The sequence below is a fragment of the Anguilla rostrata genome, chromosome 11 (assembly GCF_018555375.3).
Source record: "Anguilla rostrata isolate EN2019 chromosome 11, ASM1855537v3, whole genome shotgun sequence".
NCBI lineage: Eukaryota > Metazoa > Chordata > Actinopteri > Anguilliformes > Anguillidae > Anguilla > Anguilla rostrata.
In genome coordinates this window covers 40,944,861-40,967,828 of record NC_057943.1, presented here as the reverse complement: position 1 = coordinate 40,967,828, position 22,968 = coordinate 40,944,861, and the positions used below count along the sequence as shown (strand labels likewise).

General features: G+C 45.2%; 1 protein-coding gene across 1 annotated transcript in view; it reads right to left on the bottom strand.

Annotated features, from left to right (window-relative positions):
* LOC135234958 (leucine-rich repeat-containing G-protein coupled receptor 6) overlaps positions 1 to 22,968 on the bottom strand; it is a 93,757-nt gene that overhangs the window by 45,579 nt on the left and 25,210 nt on the right. The window contains exon 2 of the mRNA XM_064300112.1: positions 10,259 to 10,330. Coding sequence (XP_064156182.1) covers positions 10,259 to 10,330 — 72 coding nt within the window. The remainder of the gene's footprint in view (positions 1 to 10,258; positions 10,331 to 22,968) is intronic.

Here is a 22,968-nt window from a genome sequence, read left to right as displayed (position 1 = left end):
TATCAGCCACAGACTGGCAGAGTGACTGACGCAAACGGTGCGAGCGCTGATAAGAGGATCAGCAGGAGGTTAGCCACTCACAGCAGAGAGATGAAATCATTCAACACACCGTATCATAGAGAGAGAGAGAGAGCGAGAGAGAGAGGGCGAGGGTGAGGGAGGGAGAGAGAGACAGAGAGAGAGGAATTGGGAACTCATTAAAATCTCTTTAAGGCATTAGATCAGAGGGGATGTTAGGCGCGCTGTGCCTTATCCGGTTAGAGCTTTACTTTTCCCCTACTTGGCCGACACGAAAGCCTTTGAACAGTTTACAAGGGATCTTCATCTTCTTGCACACTTACAATGTTATCATGTACTCTGCATTCAGAACTGTTCTGTTCTCTTTACACATGTCTGTGGTTTGACACTGGTGTCATTTGTTTTACTTTTTTAATGGGAATCCAGTGGTGATAAAATTATAGCTAACTGTTTTTGCACTCAAGCTTGGATTTTCCCACCTTCAACTTGAAAACAACCCTTCGTACTGCACTAAAGGCCAGAGATTTTAGCACATGTAAAACAGAGTTAGGACTGTACTGAAGAACAGAGGTTTTAGCACATGTAAAACAGAGTTAGGACTGTACTGAAGAACAGAGGTTTTAGCACATGTAAAACAGAGTTAGTACTGTACTAAAGAACAGAGGTTTTAGCACATGTAAAACAGAGTTAGTACTGTACTAAAGAACAGAGGTTTTAGCACATGTAAAACAGAGTTAGGACTGTACTGAAGAACAGAGGTTTTAGCACATGTAAAACAGAGTTAGTACTGTACTAAAAGCCAGAGGTTGTAGCACATGTAAAACAGAGTTTGTACTGTACTAAAGACCAGTGGTTTTGGTCCTAGCGCATTTAGCTATTTACACTCCAGTATGGTTTATCTCTTCTGAGCAACAAAATAAACTCATTGGCTTTCTCTCCTTGTAATCATGATACGATTGAATTAGGCCTGTGACTGTGCGAGAGAACCTTCGTCTTTCCACGATTATCCCTGTTAAATATGCGGTGTAGTCTCACAGCTGATCTAAGGACCATATCACGGAACACGACATGTTACAAATTACCAAGCAGGGCTTGTGCAGCTAATCGCAAGTGCAGCACAGGCAGCCTAATTCATCCCATACGCCCTACGCCGTTACCCAGCAACCAGGCTCTTTCTTCAGCGGTGTCGTTCAGCAGGAAGCCACCGCCATGGCACTGTGGCGGGTAGAACGTTGGCAGAGGAACTTCAGGACCACTTCTTATCCTGTCGCTGTTAGCTATCAAGGCAGCTGCCTTACAGTAACATGACTAATTAAACGTCCATTGTTACATCTATGGTACATATTCTTAGCATTACTTTGGTTCTTAAAACATGCATACTATAGTTTTTCATGCTATGCATTTTTCCTTTTTTTAAATACAATTTATTGTATTCTATGTATTATTATTAATTCAATTTATGCAAAAAAAAAGAAGCATTTTAAAGCATAACAGTTAAAGCTCCAGTTAAAGCTCCATAAGAATATTTTGGTGGTTGTAATGAATATGTCACACTTGACCTGTTTTGCTGTGTACCAGAGGCAAGCGTGCAGATTGAAAGCTGCTGCCAAGCCTGCTTTCTCCAGACAAGCTTGGCAGCGCCCTCTCGGTTCGTCGGGCAGTGTTTCGTTACAGAATACGGGACTTATTGGCGTTTTTTTTCTGGTTCGGGGAGCCAGGCTGTGTTTACGCAGTGAGTCCCAACGAAACAACTGTGTGATTGAAATGTTTCTGTCTGCCAGACACCCCTCAGAGGTGAAACGGGAGAATGTAAGTCCTTCTCATAGCCAAATAAACACCAAAATTGTATAATTAGGTGGAAAGAAACAAAAATAAAGCACAAGTCAGTGGTAGAACAGGAAATCAACTGAATTCCTCCACCAGAAATGTGTTGCTTGTCTTCACTGAAGTTTAATGTGGTATCCGTGCCAATGATGATGGTGTAGAACTGCACAAAACCGAGGCTGACTGGCAGTGACTTATGGGAGATATGGGCATGTACCAGTGATGTCAGATAAAAGACACAGTGCAGACTTTCAAATAAAAAAAATCCAAATATGTCTACATTGGAAAGCAGGATTAAAGCATTTCTTTTGGTGACATATGCCAGAATATATCGGGGAGGAGGGCCAATCCAGCGGTCGACATTGCTAGTCAAACTTTTATAATGGCGAATGTAGTGTGGTGTAAGTTTAATCACAAATTTCACTGAAATACACAAATCTGATTTATACCTAAACTGTAAAGCAGACCCAGAATTCAAACATTGACTACAGCACCAGTTTGTGTGCCTTTTTGGCAGTTTGTTTTTGTAAACTGTAGTTATATTCTATAATTTGTTATATTCATTTCCACTTATTTACTTTCACCTAGAACTGAATATGAAATGAATTGGAATCTATGGGAATTTAATTGTATTTATTTCTGGAAAAAAAATAAATTTTCATTTGGGCACGGAGCTTAGGAAAAAACGTTGGTCTTTAATGTTCAAACCCAACGATATGCCAATGGAGGTGTCGAGCTTAGTGTCACTCATAGTCACGGCTTCAGTTGTGCAATTTTAACAGCTGAAGCAGTACAAACACATGGCTCAACTTTCTGAAAAAAAATGAAAATCTATAGTTGATCCAAAGGGTAGCGAAAGGTATAGTGATTTAAGATTTTATTTTTCCCTTTTGGAACAAGTCTGGCTTTTCTTTGAAAAGAAAAAAAAAAGAAAAGAAAGTCACAGTCCGAGTCGTTGTATCATAAAATCTGCTTTATGACAGTCATATCCTTTTTGGAGATGCTACAAAGGAACAAATGCTGTACATAAAATGTTATGGTATGAAAGTGGCGCTCGTTAAAAAGCGTCCTCTTGCATCCAGAGCGGGATTCACAGGAGAAACGAGCTCTGTGTTTTGTTTTTGGACGATGAGAACGAGCCGGCCTGCTCGACGCCGGCCCGAAGCGGGACGGCGAAACGCAGCTGGGCCGCCCTTTTCCTCCGTCTGTTTCTCCGGCCTCTCTCATCTCCGCTATCAACCGGCCCAAAATCCTTTCTTTTTTTTAAAATTCGCACTTTTTTTTTCGTTTCTTTCTTCAGGCATCAGCAATGAAAACACCGAACGGCGGGGTTTTCACTGAACACACAGTCCCGCTCGGGTCCCAAAGCTTTATTAATCACGAGTCAGCGATCACATGACACGTTCGTTTCATTGCGTTTCGCGCAGAGAAATCGCGGGCCGCCGCGATGGCCTCCGGGCCTTTTCTCTTCCTGGCTGTGAATGACTCTTTGACGTCACGGCTTCCGCGAGGCGTTTGACGTGGCGGACAAACGCCTGCCGCCGGGCTTAAAAACTCGGCCCCGTCCCCTAATCTCCGGCCCCGCCCGAAATGCATCACTGGCGAAATCGCACAATGGCTGACGCACATGTCTACGCGGAGCCCGTCCGTCGAGCCCTACCGATACGCACGCATTCCGCCATCCCGACGCGGACGCTGACCCGCGCGCCGACCCCTGACCGACGTTTTCCGTCGTCGAGGCCGTGCGGAGGCAGGGCGAGGAGATGGCCGACCGCATCGAGAGCGAGCGAAAAAGGGCGAAAGAGCCGTTGCTTTCAATTAAGCTCCTCTACCCTGGGCAAAAATGTACGAGCGGTTCCCACGCGGCGAAATCGCTATTAGCAACACAAACAAAGGGCCCGTAATTCATGTGAAACGGCGAAACTCGAGCTGGAATCGGGTACGCAGCTGTCATAGCCGCTGATTAATGGGCCTCAAAACGAGGAGGCACCGGCTCTCGAACGGGGCAATGCCCTGCCCATTAACTCCCATCGGCAATTACCGGCCTGTCCAAGGACGCGCGGAAACACCGTGCCTTCGGCCCCCCTAATAGCCCAGCGTCAGCGCGGAATAATAAATCAGCGGTGCAGATCTGGCCTGCTTTTGTTTATCTTATCACAGAGGGCTCAAGCGCTGTGATTGCAGCTGAGAGCCATTACAGCTCTCTGAATCTGCTCCTGCCGCAACGGACGAGGAAATCCCACAATCAGACAATGAGCTTGCTCCAGAAGATAGCCATTCTGCATTAGCCACCCTGAAGATGGCCATTCTGCATTAGCCACACTGAAGATAGCCATTCTGCATTAGCCACACTGAAGATAGCCATTCTGCATTAGCCATACTGAAGATAGCCATTCTGCATTAGCCACACTGAAGATAGCCATTTAGCATTAGCCACACTGAAGATAACCATTCTGCATTAGCCACACTGAAGATAGCCATTCTGCATTAGCCACACTGAAGATAGCCATTTTGCATTAGCCACACTGAAGATAGCCATTCTGCATTAGCCACACTGAAGATAGCCATTCTGCATTAGCCACACTGAAGATAGCCATTTAGCATTAGCCACACTGAAGATAGCCATTTTGCATTGGCCACACTGAAGATGTCCATTTTGCATTGGCCACACTGAAGATAGCCATTTTGCATTAGCCAGACTGAAGATATCCATTTTGTATCAGCCACACTGTTCATAGCATCACAGTGAGGGCGAGCGACCCCTTCATATCACACATGGAGTGCTTAATTTAACTAAATGAGTGGCTCTACACTCCTTGTTTCCCCCTAAGAGCCTAATCGCCTGTTGATCAAAGGGGAACTGCAAAAAGCCGTAGGTACTGCAGCCCTCCAGGAGCTGCACGGCCCTGTCTGAGATCATGTGAGGTGTGTGTGCAACTGCAGGTAAAACCGAAGGGTACAGGCCTGTGATGACAGCAGCCGATTGGCTGGAGGAAGGCGGGAGGACGTAGCGCTGAGCTGTCACAGGAGGCTTCGTTCGGCCCTCTTTTCTCTTTGTTCCCGAGGCGTCTTCACCGCAGACGAATGACCTCGCGCTTCGTAACGTTCTCCTCCTCAAGGGGCTTGAAGAAACCCGCACCGGGGAGCCGAGAAAGGTCCTGGACGTCACCCAAAAAAGCCGCGTTTGGAAGGGAGGGGCTGCCTGGATGGGGCCCGGTGCCTCCCCAGGGGAGGGGACGGGGGACGGGGGGGGTGCGGAGCGGGTCACCCGATAGCGTTTCTCTTTACGTGACTCGCCATTATCTCACCATCTGCCCTCATCTGGTTACCTGTGCGCTCCACATTTCTGTTTTTAAACAAGGGAAAGACATGAAGAAAGAAGCAGACTTCTGATTGGCCTGCATATATTTTACTGCTTTGATGGGAAAAAGCAAAAAAAAAAATAAAAAAAGAACAGGTGGGATTTCCCGGCGGTGCGGCGCATTGTGTGGAAATCTTGAGGCTGACGGAAACTTCATGTCCATCGCCTGATTTGTGTCCAGCGTTTATGGAGGTGCGTCATTTTTATGAGTGTTCATGGAGGAACAAGAACTCAGCCTGGGAGCTTGTCCCGAAACCAAAAACGCAGTTTCCCCATTTTCGCAAAAAATCCAAGAACGTCGCTGCCTAATCTCATCCCAAGAAAATTAAACGTGTTGCAAATAAAATTTTTAAAAGTTTATTATTTCCCCTTGTTTCCCCTAGTTTCCAGCTTTCTACTTGTTTGACAGAAGAAGACAGATTATGATGGTCACTGAACTACTATACCCAAAAAGATATTGCTTGACTTTCATAGAAGTGCATGCTGTCATTTCTACTTAGGCACAAACAAGGTCTGAATGTAGGGGGCACATCAAATCCTCTAAACAACCATGTCCAGATTAAACAAGGCTACTGCCAAAGAGCAGTCAACACTATAAGTAAAACAAACAGTCCGTTAAACACATAGTACATGAGATGTCAAAACAAATACCACAGACTACGTGCCAGTATGTGAATAGATACGGCAAATTCCTGAATCAACGCAGAGTCTGACAATTAAGCCTCCCACTTTTACCACGAGCTGCCCTTGAACTTAACCGGCATACTTGTCCTCTTTAGTTAACATCAGGTGTGCTTTCACAAAACATCTTTTCTTCTCCTCGTCCGCTGCGTGAAATGGTTTCACGTTTGAACCTGCTCAGTGAGAAACTCTTTTAGAGAACTAGAAGGCATTCTCATTAATTATTTAATAATTAAAGGAAAAACACCTTTTCCTTAATCACCACCTCTCAATCACTCACCATTTTCATTTTACTGAGAGACAAAACCTTGTAAATAAGATATTTGCTGAAATGCTGTCCAGCTCAATAGCTCTGCATTCTCTTTGTTTCATATAAAGTCTTCATGATTACGTTTATCTGTGATTTACACTTTTGGAGTATACTTTTGGAGTAAGTAGCGTTTGATATTGGAACTGCGTGTTTTGAAACAGTTTTTTTTTAAATCACCATCAAGTCCAAGATGTCCACAGAAACAAATGCCTGAGCTGCTCAGAGAGGTCTAAGCACTGCCGTTAGGGCTCAGACTTGGGTATTAGGACACGCCAATGCTGTGTGTACCATCAGTACAAAACATCAAGTCAGTCACGCTAAATGGAAATTAAAACTTAATGGTTTATTCCCCATAAAACAATTCCCTGCTTTGTTTCCGTTGTTTTAACAGATGCCCCCATAAGGGACATCTCCCATTTCTCTCTCCATGTTCAAAAGCAGTGAATTTCGATTTCCTTTGAATTTTATATCTTTCTTTATTTATTTATTTTTGTCCTGCTGACTTCTCCCCCTGTTAGCACTGCTGTCATATTTAGCTTTAGCTTTCAGGAACCCGGCATTCACACTTATCTAAAAATATTTTGCCATAATCTTTGTACAGCGCTTCATTGGATGGATACAAAGAATGTCCCGTCTGTACATCAGTCAGCTTGACGATTGTTGCTAAGGTTTAAAACCTGATCTGCTGCTGGAAAGTGATGACTGCATACTGTGACTGTCACATTTCCTTCAACTAATTTATTATTTCAGGTAAGGCACATCAGGTCAGTTTGTGTCATAGTGCATATCGTGTTCTTGTTATTTCATAAAGCTCATATTTAACCAGTTCATACAGTGTATACCCTTGCAGTCATATTCTGTGGGAAGCTTAGGGGTTTATGTATATAATTGTGTCTGGATATTTCTTAGCCATCGTTACTGAGTGCCATTGCTCATCATATGACACACACTGAGGATGTACTGGCTGTTATATCTGGCCTTACTGGGAAAAAATTATATCTGAGCCAGTAATCATCCCTGAAGCAGTTTGTGCGTGTTCAATGGAAAACATTTTTTAATATTCTCTGCCTCTTGTTTTGGGTACAGTCCCAGTCACGCAATTAGAACTGTAACTGGTTTGGGTGTGTAGTGATCTCTGGGAAATGTGTATGTTTAATGTATTCAGAGGTTTCAGTTCTGGGTTTGGATGGGAGTTTCTGCCAATGCGGTTAAATTATCCATACATTCTTATGTAAATAATAAACCATTATTTTTCTGTGTTAAATGCAGAGCAGTGGTGGTGCTGACAGGAGCGGGGCATGCTGGGAGATAAGTTGTTTTGATTTAAATGAAAGACACTGTAGTTTGCCCTTTCAGAAGTAGGGTAAATATACCTGGAGGTAGCCTGAGAAAACTACATTTCCCACGATGCCTCGGTCCCCTGTGGCCCACATGTGTGCTGGATTCACAGTCCTCTGTGAAGGTGCCAGGGTGTTTCAATCCGCAGACCATTTAAAATATTTGTCCTCATCTTCTCTCATCTGCTCTGCAGCATTTCTGTCACTCGACATGAGGGACCCACCAGGTGCTTTCAATTTAACACTTGATACCCCCCTGCCTCCCCCCTTCAGCTGAGTTAAGCCGGGTATTCACCTGAACAAATTGCCCCTTAGGGGAACCCACAGGCAGGCGAGACTGGAACCCTCTCTTTTACACATACACACACACAAACACACTTATAAACACACACACACATGCATGTACACACGCACGCACACACACATGCATGCACGTACACACACGCTTACTCACACACACACATGCACGCATGCACACACACACGTGCAAACACACACACGCACACACACACATGCAAACACACACACACAAATCAGCACGTTGTGTGGCCCGACTGCCAAAATGGCTGTTTCATTTCCCACTCTCCCTTCGCTATTAAAGGTATCAGTGGCAGCAGGAACGTCTTTGATCACTTTCAGGCTTCATTCTGCTACTCTGAGTCCCTGCTTGCCCACCCCACTTCTTCCCCTTAGCCTTTTGTCTTCCCCTCGCAGGAAAGTTTTCTTTTGCACTTGACTTGTTGCACATGTGCAAGAACTACTGCAGTTCTGTGATTTAAGCCAGCCTGGACAGCCTAAGTTAACACTCATGTTCTTTCATGATTTTACGTTCAGAAGCTCAACTGCTTAACTGAACATTCTGACCTGCGCTTTACTGAACCTGCTAAAGGTTAAATAAGTTTGCACGAGATGCATTTCTCTGCAGGCTGTGCCATCGGAGCTAGCTGTTATGCTTCGGATTGTTCTCGTCCATTTTGAAGCACAGGATGCGAATCGGCAGCGATGGAGAGCGCTGGTTGTTTAAGAGTGGGTGTGTGCAGAGTACTTTTCTCATCGGCACAATGGAAACAAAGCCTCCAGTTCTCTGCTGTACAAAAGCGGCGCACAATCGTCGCGGCATCTGAGTTCTGGCCGTTTCTTTATTCCTCGGTGTACTCGATACGCCGGAGGGGCCCGGGCGCTTCCTCTCCCGCCCTGGCGAGAACAGCGCTGTTCTGAAGACGCGCCGCACGCAGGAGCGGGCCTCTCCAGAACCGCTCTCCCCAGCGCCGGGGAGAGCCTGCCTCTCTGCCTGTACAGAGCCTCCTGCTCTGGCCTGACTGCCTGTACAGAGCCTCCTGCTCTGGCCTCTCTGTCTGTACAGAGCCTCCTGCTCTGGTCTCTCTATCTGTATGAAGCCTCCTGCTCTGGCCTCTCTGTCTGTATGAAGCCTCCTGCTCTGGCCTGACTGCCTGTACAGAGTCTCCTGCTCTGGCCTCTCTGCCTGTACAGAGCCTCCTGCTCTGGCCTCTCTGTCTGTATGAAGCCTCCTGCTCTGGCCTGACTGTCTGTACAAAGCCTCCTGCTCTGGCCTGACTGTCTGTACAGAGCCTTCTGCTCTGGCCTCTCTGCCTGTACAAAGCCTCCTGCTCTGGCCTCTCTGCCTGTACAGAGCCTCCTGCTCTGGCCTGACTGTCTGTACAGAGCCTCCTGCTCTGGCCTGACTGTCTGTACAAAGCCTCCTGCTCTGGCCTCTCTGCCTGTACAGAGCCTCCTGCTCTGGCCTGACTGTCTGTACAAAGCCTCCTGCTCTGGCCTGACTGCCTGTACAGAGTCTCCTGCTCTGGCCTGACTGTCTGTACAGAGCCTCCTGCTCTGGCCTCTCTGCCTGTACAGAGCCTCCTGCTCTGGCCTCTCTGCCTGTACAGAGCCTCCTGCTCTGGTCTCTCTGTCTGTATGAAGCCTCCTGCTCTGGCCTGACTGCCTGTACAGAGCCTCCTGCTCTGGCCTCTCTGCCTGTACGGAGCCTCCTGCTCTGGCCTCTCTGTCTGTACGGAGCCTCCTGCTCTGGCCTCTCTGCCTGTACAGAGTCTCCTGCTCTGGTCTCTCTATCTGTATGAAGCCTCCTGCTCTGGCCTGACTGCCTGTACAGAGCCTCCTGCTCTGGCCTCTCTGCCTGTACACAAGCTGCGATAAGACCCCCGCTCGAGGGTACACACTGATATTCCTGGATGAGTGGAGCATGGACAAACCCTTACCTGATGCTAACCACGCTAACTTCATGTTGAGGGCCAGCATCGTAGTACCTGAATTCTGTTATTGCAATAGACTTCATATTGCCATTTGATGATGTGGGGAAATAATTTGTTGTGATCTAATAATTGCCTTTCTTCCCAATGCACGCTGGGATAGGCTCCAGCACCCCCTGCGACCCTGCCAAGGATAAGTGGGTATAGATGATGGGTGGATGGATGGATGATATAATAGTATCAAACTCAATAATGCGATAAGAATATTAAAAATGCTGTACTGAGTACTGTCTAGAAAGCATCTACCTCTATGGTGAGTCTGGTCTTGAACAGCGCTAAGGTATAAGCCCAGAAGTATAATGCTACATGTCCTGCCAAGCTATTCTACGCATTAGCAACCCACTGTAAAAATACACCCCAATGCTGGAGTGCCGTTGTATTCCCAGCTATGGCCCCAGGCTCAGCGGATAGAGCTGAGCGTGACCGAGCGAGTACTCACAGCTCTCCCAGCAAGTGCAGGTTGTGGAAGGCGCTGGGCTGCAGCTCGCTGATGTTGTTCATGCTGAGATCCCTGTCAAAACGGGAGAAGAACCGAGGGTTAGTTCGCAGCCCCGAAAAATACATTCTCGGCAGGGGTACTGGGTCCCCCCCCCCCCCCAGCATTTGGAAATGTTCTGGAGTGGCGTGAGGATAATCTCACGCAGCACTTTATCAGGCAAACCTCAGGGAAGCTACTGGAAATAGAAACAGAGACTCTTCGACTTGCCCAAAACCTATTTAATAACATGTGGAACTCCTCTCGGAAAGAGTGTACGGCTGGAAAACATCTGAATGCTGCAATAGGACATCTCCCCGGTGCACTTGCGTTTTTTACCTCATGATTTTCAAAAACAGAAATCATACTCAAGAATATACATTATATTTGCACAGTAATTATCCGTCATTCACGTGGAAATTCTCACATTTCTACCCAGCATCACCAGCTTTGGAAGCTATCTGGTTGAAACCTATAACTGAGGGATCTGGTGGAAAAAATGGATGTGTCCCAGCATGGCATTGGCCTTTCATTGTTGTGTAAACACTCCCCCCTCCACCCTTTGTTTCAAATGAACACTAGACACAGGACAGGTAGGAGGGTGGAACAGGAAAGTTGTACAGAGGCTGGGGAGGGCCTTGTACTGTTTCATTGATCATTGGTAGTAACTCCCAAAAAGTTCTTGGCCCTGAGGTAGCTCCGTCACCAATACTGCCTGCAGGCTTGTTAAAACAGTTGGTAAGCACCTGTTCCGTTGCTGCGTGGTAGACCGTGCCGTCTATCTCCGTGACGGGACCCCTGCTACACGGAGCAGGTCCCCTTGCTGACAATCCGAGACCCTTCTTTCGGTGAAACATGAGGCTTCTGATATCAAAGAGCCTCCGCACCTGCGTTTTCCACCGTCCGTCCGTCCGAGACGACGCAGCGGAACGCTTCCCGCACTGAATCATTCTACGGCTGATGCGATTTCCTCCTGGCCTGACTTTTTGAAGCGCTGGGGGGTGGGGGCGATCGGGTCGGGCTCTACTTCCAGATGTTTTCCGGGACTCCCTCATAATTTAGCCGTCGGTTTCCCCAAACGCACGCCGGGCCGCCGCGCTTTCGAGGGATGACGGGAGCGTGGGGCTCCATCTCTCCGCGCCTGGACCCTGCGTATCGCGGCGTCCATCTCCTCTCGTCTGTTATGACTCCCTGCAGATGCCTTCCCCGCCCGGCACGTCACGCCGCCCGTCCCTGCGGCCCGATCTCGACCGCGATCGCCGTCCGCTGCGATGACAGCGCGCAGATTGCTGCGGCGGATAAAACTCGTTAAACCCTTAAACGTGTGATTCTCAAAGTGTATCGGCGTGTCGCGCGAAAACACGGCTTTATTGATAGGGGTTTTGCGTGTGGGTGGGGTGAGAGGCGTTCTTCCTTAATATCACATATTTCTTTTTATGTAGGCACTACTTTATCATTCATTCACTGGACATATCGCATTATCCAGTGTTCATGTCCATGTGTAAAAAATACAATGTTTTTTTTTTTTTAACTCCAAATATACCTATATACTCCAGTCTACATCCAATTATATACCCATGTCAAATTATTGCATCTCATCATTAATTAAAATAAAATATTGGTGAAGGATATAGCTCATGCTTATTTTACATGCTCTTGCTTATTCTATATAAGATAATGCATCCTTCTACATGCTTATTTTTACCTCAATTAAACTTTTAAAATTAATTATTGTTTCATTAATTATTGTTTAAAATTAAACTAATTTTAAACAATTAAAATGAAAAAGTAACTTCTGGCAACGTCTTTCCTTTAGTATGAATTACCACGCAAAACTCATTTGCAAAGTCAAACACAAAGTGAATGAGGAATACAAAGTATATTGAAAGCCGGTGCTTGCATGCAGGTGTGGTTTCTGAGTTAATTAAGCATTTAACACCCCAGCATGCTCAGGGCTGTGCATAGAAATGTTGAGTAAGCCCAATGACTCTTTGTTTTGTGATGTTGGCACAAAAGTCTGAGGGAAAGACATCGTCATCTAGGGGCAACTGCGGTTTAAAACATTTATTCCTCAACCATGATATCCGTGCATTGTTTCAAACTGCAAGGCAAAGCAGACACATGCAAATATCAATAAAGGGCATGAACAGGCAGTTTAATGAAGAACACGCTGTCAAGAACTAGTGAGGGGGATACTATGGTTGGTGTTTCCCTTATTTTGTCAGTTACCTGTTAGCTTTCAAGTTATAGAACAGTTGAGGGGAAGGCTTTGTTTTAAATTGGGGTTATTAACATTTTTTTTTATTTTTAATTGGGGTTATTTATTGATGGTTAATTAAATCTTTGTAAGATCTTCCAATGTTCTCAGGATCAAGAAGTCAGGTGAAAACCATTCCCTGAATAGAAAAACTCCTGGAATGCTAAGTCTGCTACAGGAAGGTTGTGACAACTGTAAAAACATTTAAACAGATGAGAAAAACATCAGATTAATTCACCATTCCCTTACAAAAAGAAAAAAAAGGAAACAGCCCATCGAGTCTTCTTTGATTCACTGTCAAGGTTGTCTGAGATTTTAAGGTCATTGTCCCAAAATCGAAGTGCCAAATTATTGCTTTTATCTTCGTTTGCATTTGCTAAAGTCGTTTTCCAGACAAGAGGGTAATTGGTCATAAAACAAGACCACCGGGCACGAAAATGTAAACGGAACTGTTGGAAAATATCCACCGTGTGAGCAATGCCTCTGACGGAGGTGTGGCTGTTTATTTGTTTTGTCAGCCAGTCTAACAGGACCGGCTGAATGCTAATTTGCTGTGGCAGGCCTGTGGAAAACTACATGCAGAGGAGACACAGGAATCTGACCTGGATTGTCCTGCCATGGCGGGCAGGAGCTTAGAGGACACAGACATATCAACTCCGGAGATTATTAAACTAAACAAAGCGGATATGGCCGTTGTATTTATTTGCTGCCTGGAGAATGAGGTTCTTCTTGGCCTCGCATAACAATGTTCTGAGTAATGTTTAGCTGATGTCTGGTATGACGTTCTGGTTTTGTGAAGGCATATCTCATGCATAGCCAACTCCCAGGCTGAATGTGTAGCTAAGGAAAGCCCTGGCAGCTCTGAAAACCTGTGTGTGTCAATATTATGAGGTGAGATCTCCCGGGCAGGCTTCATCCGTTCAGAGTGCTTCATCTGAAACAGAGTGCTTCATCTGAAACAGAGTGCTTCATCTGAAACAGAGTACTTCATCTGAAACAAGTGCTCACGACAGAGGCTTCTCTGAAAGTGCTTCATCTGACGAGTGCTTCCCTAAACAGAGGCTTCACTGAAACAGAGTATTCTCTGAACAAGTACTTCACTGAATACAGTACCTTAATCTGACGAAGCAATTCTCTAACAGAGACTTCATTGAAGCACAATGAGGTGCCTATCCTGGACTTCTCCACCTTGAGCACACTGTCTGGCAGCTTCCAGTGATACAGCACCATGGACCTCCACACAAGCTTCAGAAGTGAGTCACAGAACCATGGACCTCCACACAAGCTTCAGCATTCAGTTACAGCACCATGGACCTCCACACAAGCTTCAGCAGTGAGTCACAGCACCATGGACCTCCACACAAGCTTCAGCAGTGAGTCACAGCACCATGGACCTCCACACAAGCTTCAGCAGTGAGTCACAGCACCATGGACCTCCACACAAGCTTCAGCAGTGAGTCACAGCACCATGGCACTCCACACAAGCTTCAGCAGGGAGACACAGCACCATGGACCTCTACACAAGCTTCAGCAGTGAGTCACAGCACCATGGACCTCCACACAAGCTTCAGCAGTGAGTCACAGCACCATGGACCTCCACACAAGCTTCAGCAGTGAGTCACAGCACCATGGCACTCTAAACAAGCTTCAGCAGTGAGTCACAGCACCATGGACCTCCACACAAGCTTCAGCAGTGAGTCACAGCACCATAGACCTCCACACAAGCTTCAGCAGTGAGTCACAGCACCATGGCACTCTAAACAAGCTTCAGCAGTGAGTCACAGCACCATGGCACTCTAAACAAGCTTCAGCAGTGAGTTACAGCACCATGGACTTCCACACAAACTTCAGCAGTGAGTTACAGCACCATGGACCTCCACACAAGCTTCAGCAATATTATGCTAAGTTGACTGTGGAAAAGAAGAGCCTAATTAGACACATTGGGTATGGTGATTACTGAGCAAAACAAAAAAGCACTGCACACATGCAAGGTATTCTCGTGATGTAAAGAGCAAATATTGAACCAGGATTTTGTAAATTTTCTAACAGGTTTTAGAATCTAATATGGCTACGATACTTATATCAATCTGATAATATCTGTTTGGATTTTCAAAAAAAGTTCAATTATAATGGATGAAGGCCACATTTGATGATGACATTGAGTTAAAAACAAAACACTGAATCTGTGTTTGACATGACAGAATCTGTGACATGCGTTTTTACGGCTATAGTACAAAAACAGGCTTTTTCATAAGTTCATAAATATTATGTCTTTATTACTCAATATGTGAGATATCTTCCACCCTACTGTTGAGGAGGTTGGAAATTTGAAGGTTTTATAGTAAACCAGATGGCAGAAGTGGAGTGGTCCACTAACAGCTCACCCTCCAAAGCATGTGCAAGTTTAGCTTTAAGACCGTGGGCATGCCTAGCTGTGATGTTAGGTTGTCAGCAATAAGTTCTGTGGTTTTTATATTTCACACTTTGAATTTTGTCTTACAAAGTTTATATCCCTATCAAAGTCTGCAGCAGTGACAACTGTCAAATAAAAAACTGGTCTTGTCAGAGAGAGTAGAATCACAGGTGAATCATATTTCACCTCAGGCACAAAACCACAGGTAGGCCTCACCTGTTAAAGGTTCATGCCTCTCCTTTTCTGATTCCTCCCCAATGTTTTGGAAAACAACAGTGGCGGGGAACTGTCCAACAGCATGAAAATAAAGGTCATTTACGTGCACAAATGAAACTCTCGCAATCTACAACAGCTGTTTTGCCATTGCGTCCAAATGAAAGCATCAACCCTTCACCATTTCTATTTTGGTGCCAGTATGTTGTGATAATTCTTTTTTGACGGATTATCTCAGGGTGAGCATGACTTCATCTCGGACATATCCTTCCACGTATTCAGTGTTTTTTTTTTTTTTTGACTCACAAGCCATCTGGGACCTGCCAAATAATGTGCGTATGTGGTCAGCTGCATTGTCTGTGGATTACAACTGCCAACATAGCCATGGGTGAGGTCATCAAGAAAATCAATGGTCTCCTTCAGTATTGTCTAAGCACTCTTCAAGGTTATAAATTCCAGTGAAATGGTCCTAACCCTCTTTCATGAATGTCCACTGCTCATTTGTACCTGTTCACTGGTGTGCTCCAGGTGCATTACACGCTTTGCTATGATTTTCAACTGGTGACATAGACATCAGGCATGAAGTAAACATCAGAACCTATGACTACGTACAGTGCATGAAGGGGGTTAATTGGCCACACAACACATTTTATTCATCTAGGTGATGTTATGATGCCCAGATTTTTTTATAGAGAACATTCTGTTCGAATGACACTCTAGGTAAGATTTATTCAACGTATGATATTAACCATTAAATGCAAGTTCATTTTCTTTCTTCTCACACAGTATGTTGAGTTAAGTGATTGGTTACATTTATTATAATAATGAAAGTTATACTGTAAATGTTCATGGAACCCAGTCTTCTGTAGCACACACCTCATTTGTCTAGCAGTAAAGTAAGGCAGTATTCAAGTTAACTGGCTATAAATGTGTTTGCAGTGTTTATATGACCACTATGTATTTCAACTGAAAGATGGATTGAGGTCCTCAATTTTCACACCAGATAGGTAAGTACATTTTTAACTAAAATTTGTAATTCTGACTCACCCTTAAGCATGCATATATGTATGTATATATATATATACATATATATATATATATATATATATATATATATATATATGCATGTATGTAAATGAAATTAAACAGGGCCCCCAGACAGAAGTGAAGATCCATATTGAAGGAATCCGGGGCAGCAACGTGACCAGACTGCTCTGCTGTTCAAGTTGAGGCAGAGAAGAGGCTGTATAATGCTCAATCTTTGAAGTGGATGTCAAGGGCCCCGTCCTTCCTATGATTCCTGGCAAAGGTATGCTTTAATCTCCTCCCGCTGTTTCATCATCAAAGCCGGAGGAGGTTGGAGGGGAACCTCCCCCCTCCCCTCCCCACACACACAACCTCCCTAAAGACAGCAAAGAGAGGGGGAAAAAAAAAACGCCCTGCCTCCGGGAGCCTGGGATTGAAATTGGGCGGGAACACGTGCAAGGCTTGTGGCAGAAACCATTAGCGAGACGGATATCGTGCGCGGTGAGAGACGGAAGACAGAGAGAAGGAGGAGTGTACACAAACACCTGCGCTCCTGTGCAGCCCAGGCACAGGCTGAACGTGCTTCCCTGCGCTCCTGTGCAGCCCAGGCACAGGCTGAACGTGCTTCCCTGCGCACCCTGTGCAGCCCAGGCACAGGCTGAACGTGCTTCCCTGCGCTCCTGTGCAGCCCAGGCACAGGCTGAACGTGCTTCCCTGCGCTCCTGTGCAGCCCAGGCACAGGCTGAACGTGCTTCCCTGCGCTCCTGTGCAGCCCAGGCACAGGCTGAACGTGCTTCCCTGCGCTCCTGTGCAGCCCAGGCACAGGCTGAACGTGCTTCCCTGCGCTCCTGTGCAGCCCAGGCACAGGGTGAACGTGCTTCCCTGCGCACCCTGTGCAGCCCAGGCACAGGCTGAACGTGCTTCCCTGCGCTCCTGTGCAGCCCAGGCACAGGCTGAAAGTGCTTCCCTGCGCTCCTGTGCAGCCCAGGCACAGGCTGAACGTGCTTCCCTGCGCACCCTGTGCTGTCTTTACCTGGCGAAAATAAACTGCTTTATTCTTCACGTTTAATTTATGTTCCTCTGCCTGATTTATTTATTTGTTTTGTCCCCTCCTACTGAAGTGTCCTGAGTGTGTGGGTATCTTTTCCCTGTCCCCTAATTCCATGACCTGCATTCCTGCTCCTGGCGGGCCGCAGGATCAGCTGGTTTTTGTTGTTGCTCCACCCTCAATTGATCAACTGGAGCAGTCGACCGCACAGTTAATTCACCTCACCTGGATTCCCGGGTCTGAATTGGTCGCTGATATTATTAAGGTGATAAACAAAAACCAGGAGACCCTGTGGCCAGCCAGAAGCAGGAAGGAAGGTCACAGCCCCGGGTCCTTCCCCTTCGCTAATAAGGAATCACCCGCACATGTGCTGACCTGGGAAAGGCCTACACCTGTGCTGCCTGTGAGCTGCCCTCGCATGGTCTTCTGGAGCCTATAAATATCCACAACGCCTCTTCTCAGTCTGGCTATTTGTCATACTGCCCTGCTAGGTTTATTGCAGTAGGGTTTTTTTTTTTGAGGGGGGTGGGGGTGGTTTGCTGAATGCTGGTTTAAATTGGTTCAGCGGAGTTTCTGTTTCTCTTGGGTTTGTAGTTTTTGTTGTTTCTAGGCAGGTCGGGAATGATTCAGGTCAACCTTCCCATTTTGAGGAGTCCAAAATTAATTTATTTAGCCCTTTTCCTCAGGCTGTTAGTTTACTTTGCAAATATCTCTTTTTTTGGATGATTTTTTAAATACCTTTTTTAAAGTTATTGTGTTTTGACTTTGAACTGATTCTCAGTTTATGGAATTTCTTTTGTTTTGGTCATTGCTGCCAACTGCTTATTGTATATTGCTGGTCTTTTAGCCATAATGCTATGAAAAGCGTTCTAAGGGTTCAAATGAATCCTTTGATATTACCCTATTAGATTATCACGTGCATGTACACCCTCCTACGTTTTCTTCCCTCACACAATTAGTATGACAAACTTCACAGGCAAAACAGTCGTACAGTGTTCTCTTAAGCACAAAGTCTATTACTGAAACTGCATTCCAGTTTTCAAATAATTTACGTGCCCTAATATTTCCAAGTAGTCCTGGAGCCTGCAATTTCAATTCATAATTGTGTTCTTAAAGCTTCAGGTGCTCTTCATGGTTTAATTTGGTGTATCGCATGATTGGAAACATATTTACTTGGCAAATAAACATATTTGCTTTACCAAAGTTGCAAGTCTACAGATAGAAGTGCATAAATCTAGAAAGCATAATAGCGTTCCGTTTGATTTATTGGTGCAATTGACTGAGGGACGGCTAATTTCGAGCCGCACTGCACAAGATGTTCCACCAGTGGTCACGCGAGAGGTTTTGAAATTGCTAAAAACATCACGGAGAGCACAGCATGTGAGGTACTGGCCTGAAGACGGGCACATACTTCAGCGTTTCGTTCATTCTGAGAAGAGTTGGATAATATCGACGCACGTTTCTCAGTTCTATGGTCTTCGTTAAGCGTCATTGAGCAACGCAGCCGTCGATCTCAGACGCCGTGTCACGAACACGCCTGCTGCAGATTTTAATGGCTAATACCGTAGAAGTGTTGTTCCATTTAAATGGGCTGCGAAATGCGGGTGCACCATTCCACATACACGTTTTGCTCTGTTTCCCAGATTTTAGGCAGTGTTTTCCCAATGTTTAACCATAAGCAGACTGTTATAGGCAGCGCACTGTCATTTAAATTAGTAAACAACAAAGAACATAAAAATAGCCTTAAATTGGACTCAGGAGAACACTGTGGCCAATGTGGCCAAGGAACAATGTGAATATTGCCCAGTTCACCCAAATTCAGAACAGAGCCTTGGTTGACCTTGCATTCCCACACATTTATAGGGCTTAAAATACAAGCCCTTTTGCACAGATCTAATTAAGCAAACAACGCCCTGGGTGCTCTTAGGATGTTATTATGCCGGGTTCTTCACATGCTTTAGGGAGATATTCATTGCTTTGGAGAAAGAAATGTGCCATGCTTGTAAACAAATCAAAGTAAACTTTACTCAATAACAATGAGTCACCCAAGCAGGTTGGAATGGAAATGAAGCTTTAAGTAATGTAAATGACTGCTCTAATATGCAAGTCTTTCTGCTATAGGTGAAAATATTGGCAGGACTATATGAACTTTCCTAATTAGCATTCCTTGCAGCTATGTGTAGACTGTGGGATCCTTTTCGATTTAATCAACCAAATCGCTACAAACAGGTGTTGGAAATCCTGATTTAGTGGAGACCTACATAACATTCAATGTAACAGGAAACTGGGCCCTCGCAGAAAGGTGTTTGTTTTGTGACGGCATAAAGATTTTGACAATACAGAAATTGCACAAAAAGGCAAACAAGACGGGGGAACAAAGACGGCGAAGCCGTGCAGATTAGGGTCCTGTTGTGAGGAACTGGTTTGGTTTCTGTGGTGTGGAACTCAGTGTTTTTCGATTGAATGAGACTTGGGTGGCCAGGTTTGGTTTTGTGTAATTCATCATTCTCTGTGATGCAGGCTAAATGGTGTGCATAGTACAAAGTAAGCAGAAGTTTCTTATCGCTCCTTTCCATTACATCTATTTCTCTGCCCTCCACAATCATTCTCCTGAATTTGAAATATGAGTAGCTAAATGGGGTATTCAGCACGACTCCGACTACACACTTTGTAGTTGTTTCTGCTGACACTCACATATATATAAAAAAAAAAAAGATTTACTGGAACATTTTGAACCTCCCACATTATGTAATCGGGGAAGGGTAGGTCAAAGATGAAATGCCACAAGCACACAGAATCTGAGCTTTGACACTTCTGCCGCCCCACTTCCTGTTCTCTGTGGTGGGTACGCACACAGCTCCCAGGAGGTCAGGAGACATGAAGAGGGTGATCTTCAAAGTGCTGCGGTTTTCAAAGCGGGGCAAGACCACCTCTGAGAACCCAAAGGATGGCTGAACGTGCCTGTGACTCCAACAAAGAACGGGAGATACCGAAAATAGGTGCTGGAGCAGTGGGCTGAGATCGCATTGCTCTCACATGTACATTTCTTCAGTATCCCCGGAAGGCAATTCATTTATGTCTCCTGCGGGAAACATACTTATCTCGAGAGCCATATATTCTACTATGCTGAAACCTACACTACAAGGGACATTCAATAAAAATTAAAAATAGTATTTTTGAAAATATTTTCACTGCAATGTGTTTTTGTCATCCAAGACACTTGTAAAATAAAATGTCAATACATAATAAACATTTTTTCTGCCGGGTCTCAGGAGGTTATGAATATTGCAGCGATTTTGTCCAAAGATAGACCAGACGGATCTGGAGCGAAATTGTGTTTATTTGCAAGGTGATGTTTTCAGTACTCAGAGAACAGACTGATCCAGAGCACAGACTGCAAACCCTTTCAGGCTGTCCTGAGCACCAATATGCAAATCTAGGACAGGAAGCAAAGCTGTGACATCAGACACCCTTATACAACCTAGCTAGCGCTTCTGTGGCTAGCTAGCGACACAATAACAAAACTACAACAACTTTAGCTAGCCCTTTGGTTGCTAGCTGACTCTGCGAACCACTGCTACAAAATTAAATGGTTTGGACAAAATACAATGAACTGCAGAGGTATTGAGGCAGTGATACAATTTTTGCTGTTTTGGCTCTGTATCCAGCAAATTTGAAATGGAACAATGAATATGAGGTTAAAGTGCAGACAGCTTTAATTTGAGGGCATTTACATCCACAATGGGTAATCTGTGAAGGAATTACAGACCTTATTGTATCATATTTACATTTACCATTTATCATATACACATTTACCATTTATATTAATTGTTTTTATAAATCTTTTTTTTTTTTTTTTTCAAATCCAATGTGCTGGAGTACAGCCAAAACAACAAAAATGTTCTCTGCTCCCTGTTAACAAAGAGTACAATTGTATTGCACTTTGAAGCCAATAATTGGTTGAGGGCACCATTTGATATGTTAATAAGTTTGTCCCAGCTGTTTTATGACCAAAGCATGTCAGCACACATGCTGGAATTGTTGCTGTGGAGTTTCTCAGTCTGAGAGCCAAGACTAAGCGCCTGTCACCCAGCTCACATCCGCCACTGAGCTGCGCAGGAGCTCCAGCTGAACTGGCGAAGAACCGCGTCAGTGCCGTTACCCATCAGCCATTTCTCTGCGCCGTGAGCTCTCTGTGCCCCCAACCCCGCCCCCCCGCCAAGGCCTGCAGCCCCAGCCCCCTTCCGTCACTTTCCACACCTTTCAACCTGACATGTTTGGGTAAACATTTACACAGGGGTGTGAATCCTGAGCCCCCTCCAAAAAACCACGGGACAAACGGATTGTCCTCAGGCGCTTCCGTCACCGTCGAAGCGCGGGACTCATTTTTCAGGGGGTCCTGAGATTCACAAACCACCACCATGTCCCGCCCCAGCAGTCCCTCCCTCAATCCGGAAGATTCTGTCCAAACTTCCCGAAAGGAAAATATCCTTCAGGCTTTCTCTCAGTTTTTTTTCCTATGTCTCTCAGTCACACCTGTCCACTTGTGTTCATTTGCTTTTCATTGCAAGTGTCCTCGGCTACACCTACAGACCGTCCTGATTCTGCACAGTTCCTGAAGGAGTGATGGGATAAAGGGAAGCAGTATGAGAACAGGCTTGCTCCAATTTTTTTTTTTTTTTTTTGTGTGTTCTTTATTATAGTTTTTTATTTGTTTAACCTCAAAGAGCACTTCAGTGAAAGATAAACATCGCCCTGATGTCTGTCAGTAGCCAGAGATGTTGTTGTTGCTGTTTTTGGCACTTGAAGTCTGAACAGACACGCCTGTCAGACACGAAGGGAAGCGCACCTGCGAGAGACGCCTTCGTTTCGGACAGGAAATGAGCAAATATACAGGCGAAAGGGGGGAAATAAATGTGGTGAATGCACAGGCGAGATACGACTTAAACAGACGGAGATATGACTTAAACAGATGGACCACTGGAGATGTTGCGCAAGATATTTTAAAAAATGTATCCTTCACAGTTTCCTCTTTATTTAACATAGAAATAACTGAATATTTCTGTTGACAAAGGAAATATTTTAGTACGTGCTCTCCTCGTTCTGCAAATGTTGTGCATTTCAGAATCAGATATTTAACGATATTCTGTAAAGACACTCATCCCTGCAGTTAAATCTGAACCAAAGGCCTCAGCAACTGCTACGTTTTAAATGTGAAGTTTTAAAAAAAGAAGAAGAAGAAGAAAGAGAGGAGTGTTTGTGGTTGCGCTGCTTCTGGTTTAGCATTCAGCTCACATGGGCGCACAATGACACAGGAAGGAGGAAACAATGCCTCGTTTCCCCTCCCCCTTTCAACAGACATGTTTTTCTTTCGCGTACTGTCAAACTTCCTGAGCTTGATATTCCTCCTTTGTGGCCCGGAGCAGCCCCCTTTTCTTTGGAATACAATGAGGACAGGACACTCTTTCACCTGAGGAAAACCTCCCAGAAAAGACAGGAACACAGTGAAAGGCCGAACAGTCTGCATTTTGTTTTCCTTCAATATCCTCCTTTTATTGTGCTCCTCGTATAATGGTTTCTGAGAGAAAGGAGAGGCGGGCTGGATGTCTGTGGTGAGCAAGCGTAGTGTTCAGTCCGTGGATGCTCTACGGGGAAATGCTTTCACTTTGGATATCAATTGACTCTCCATCCATGCCGGGGAGCTTGCGTGTCTACGG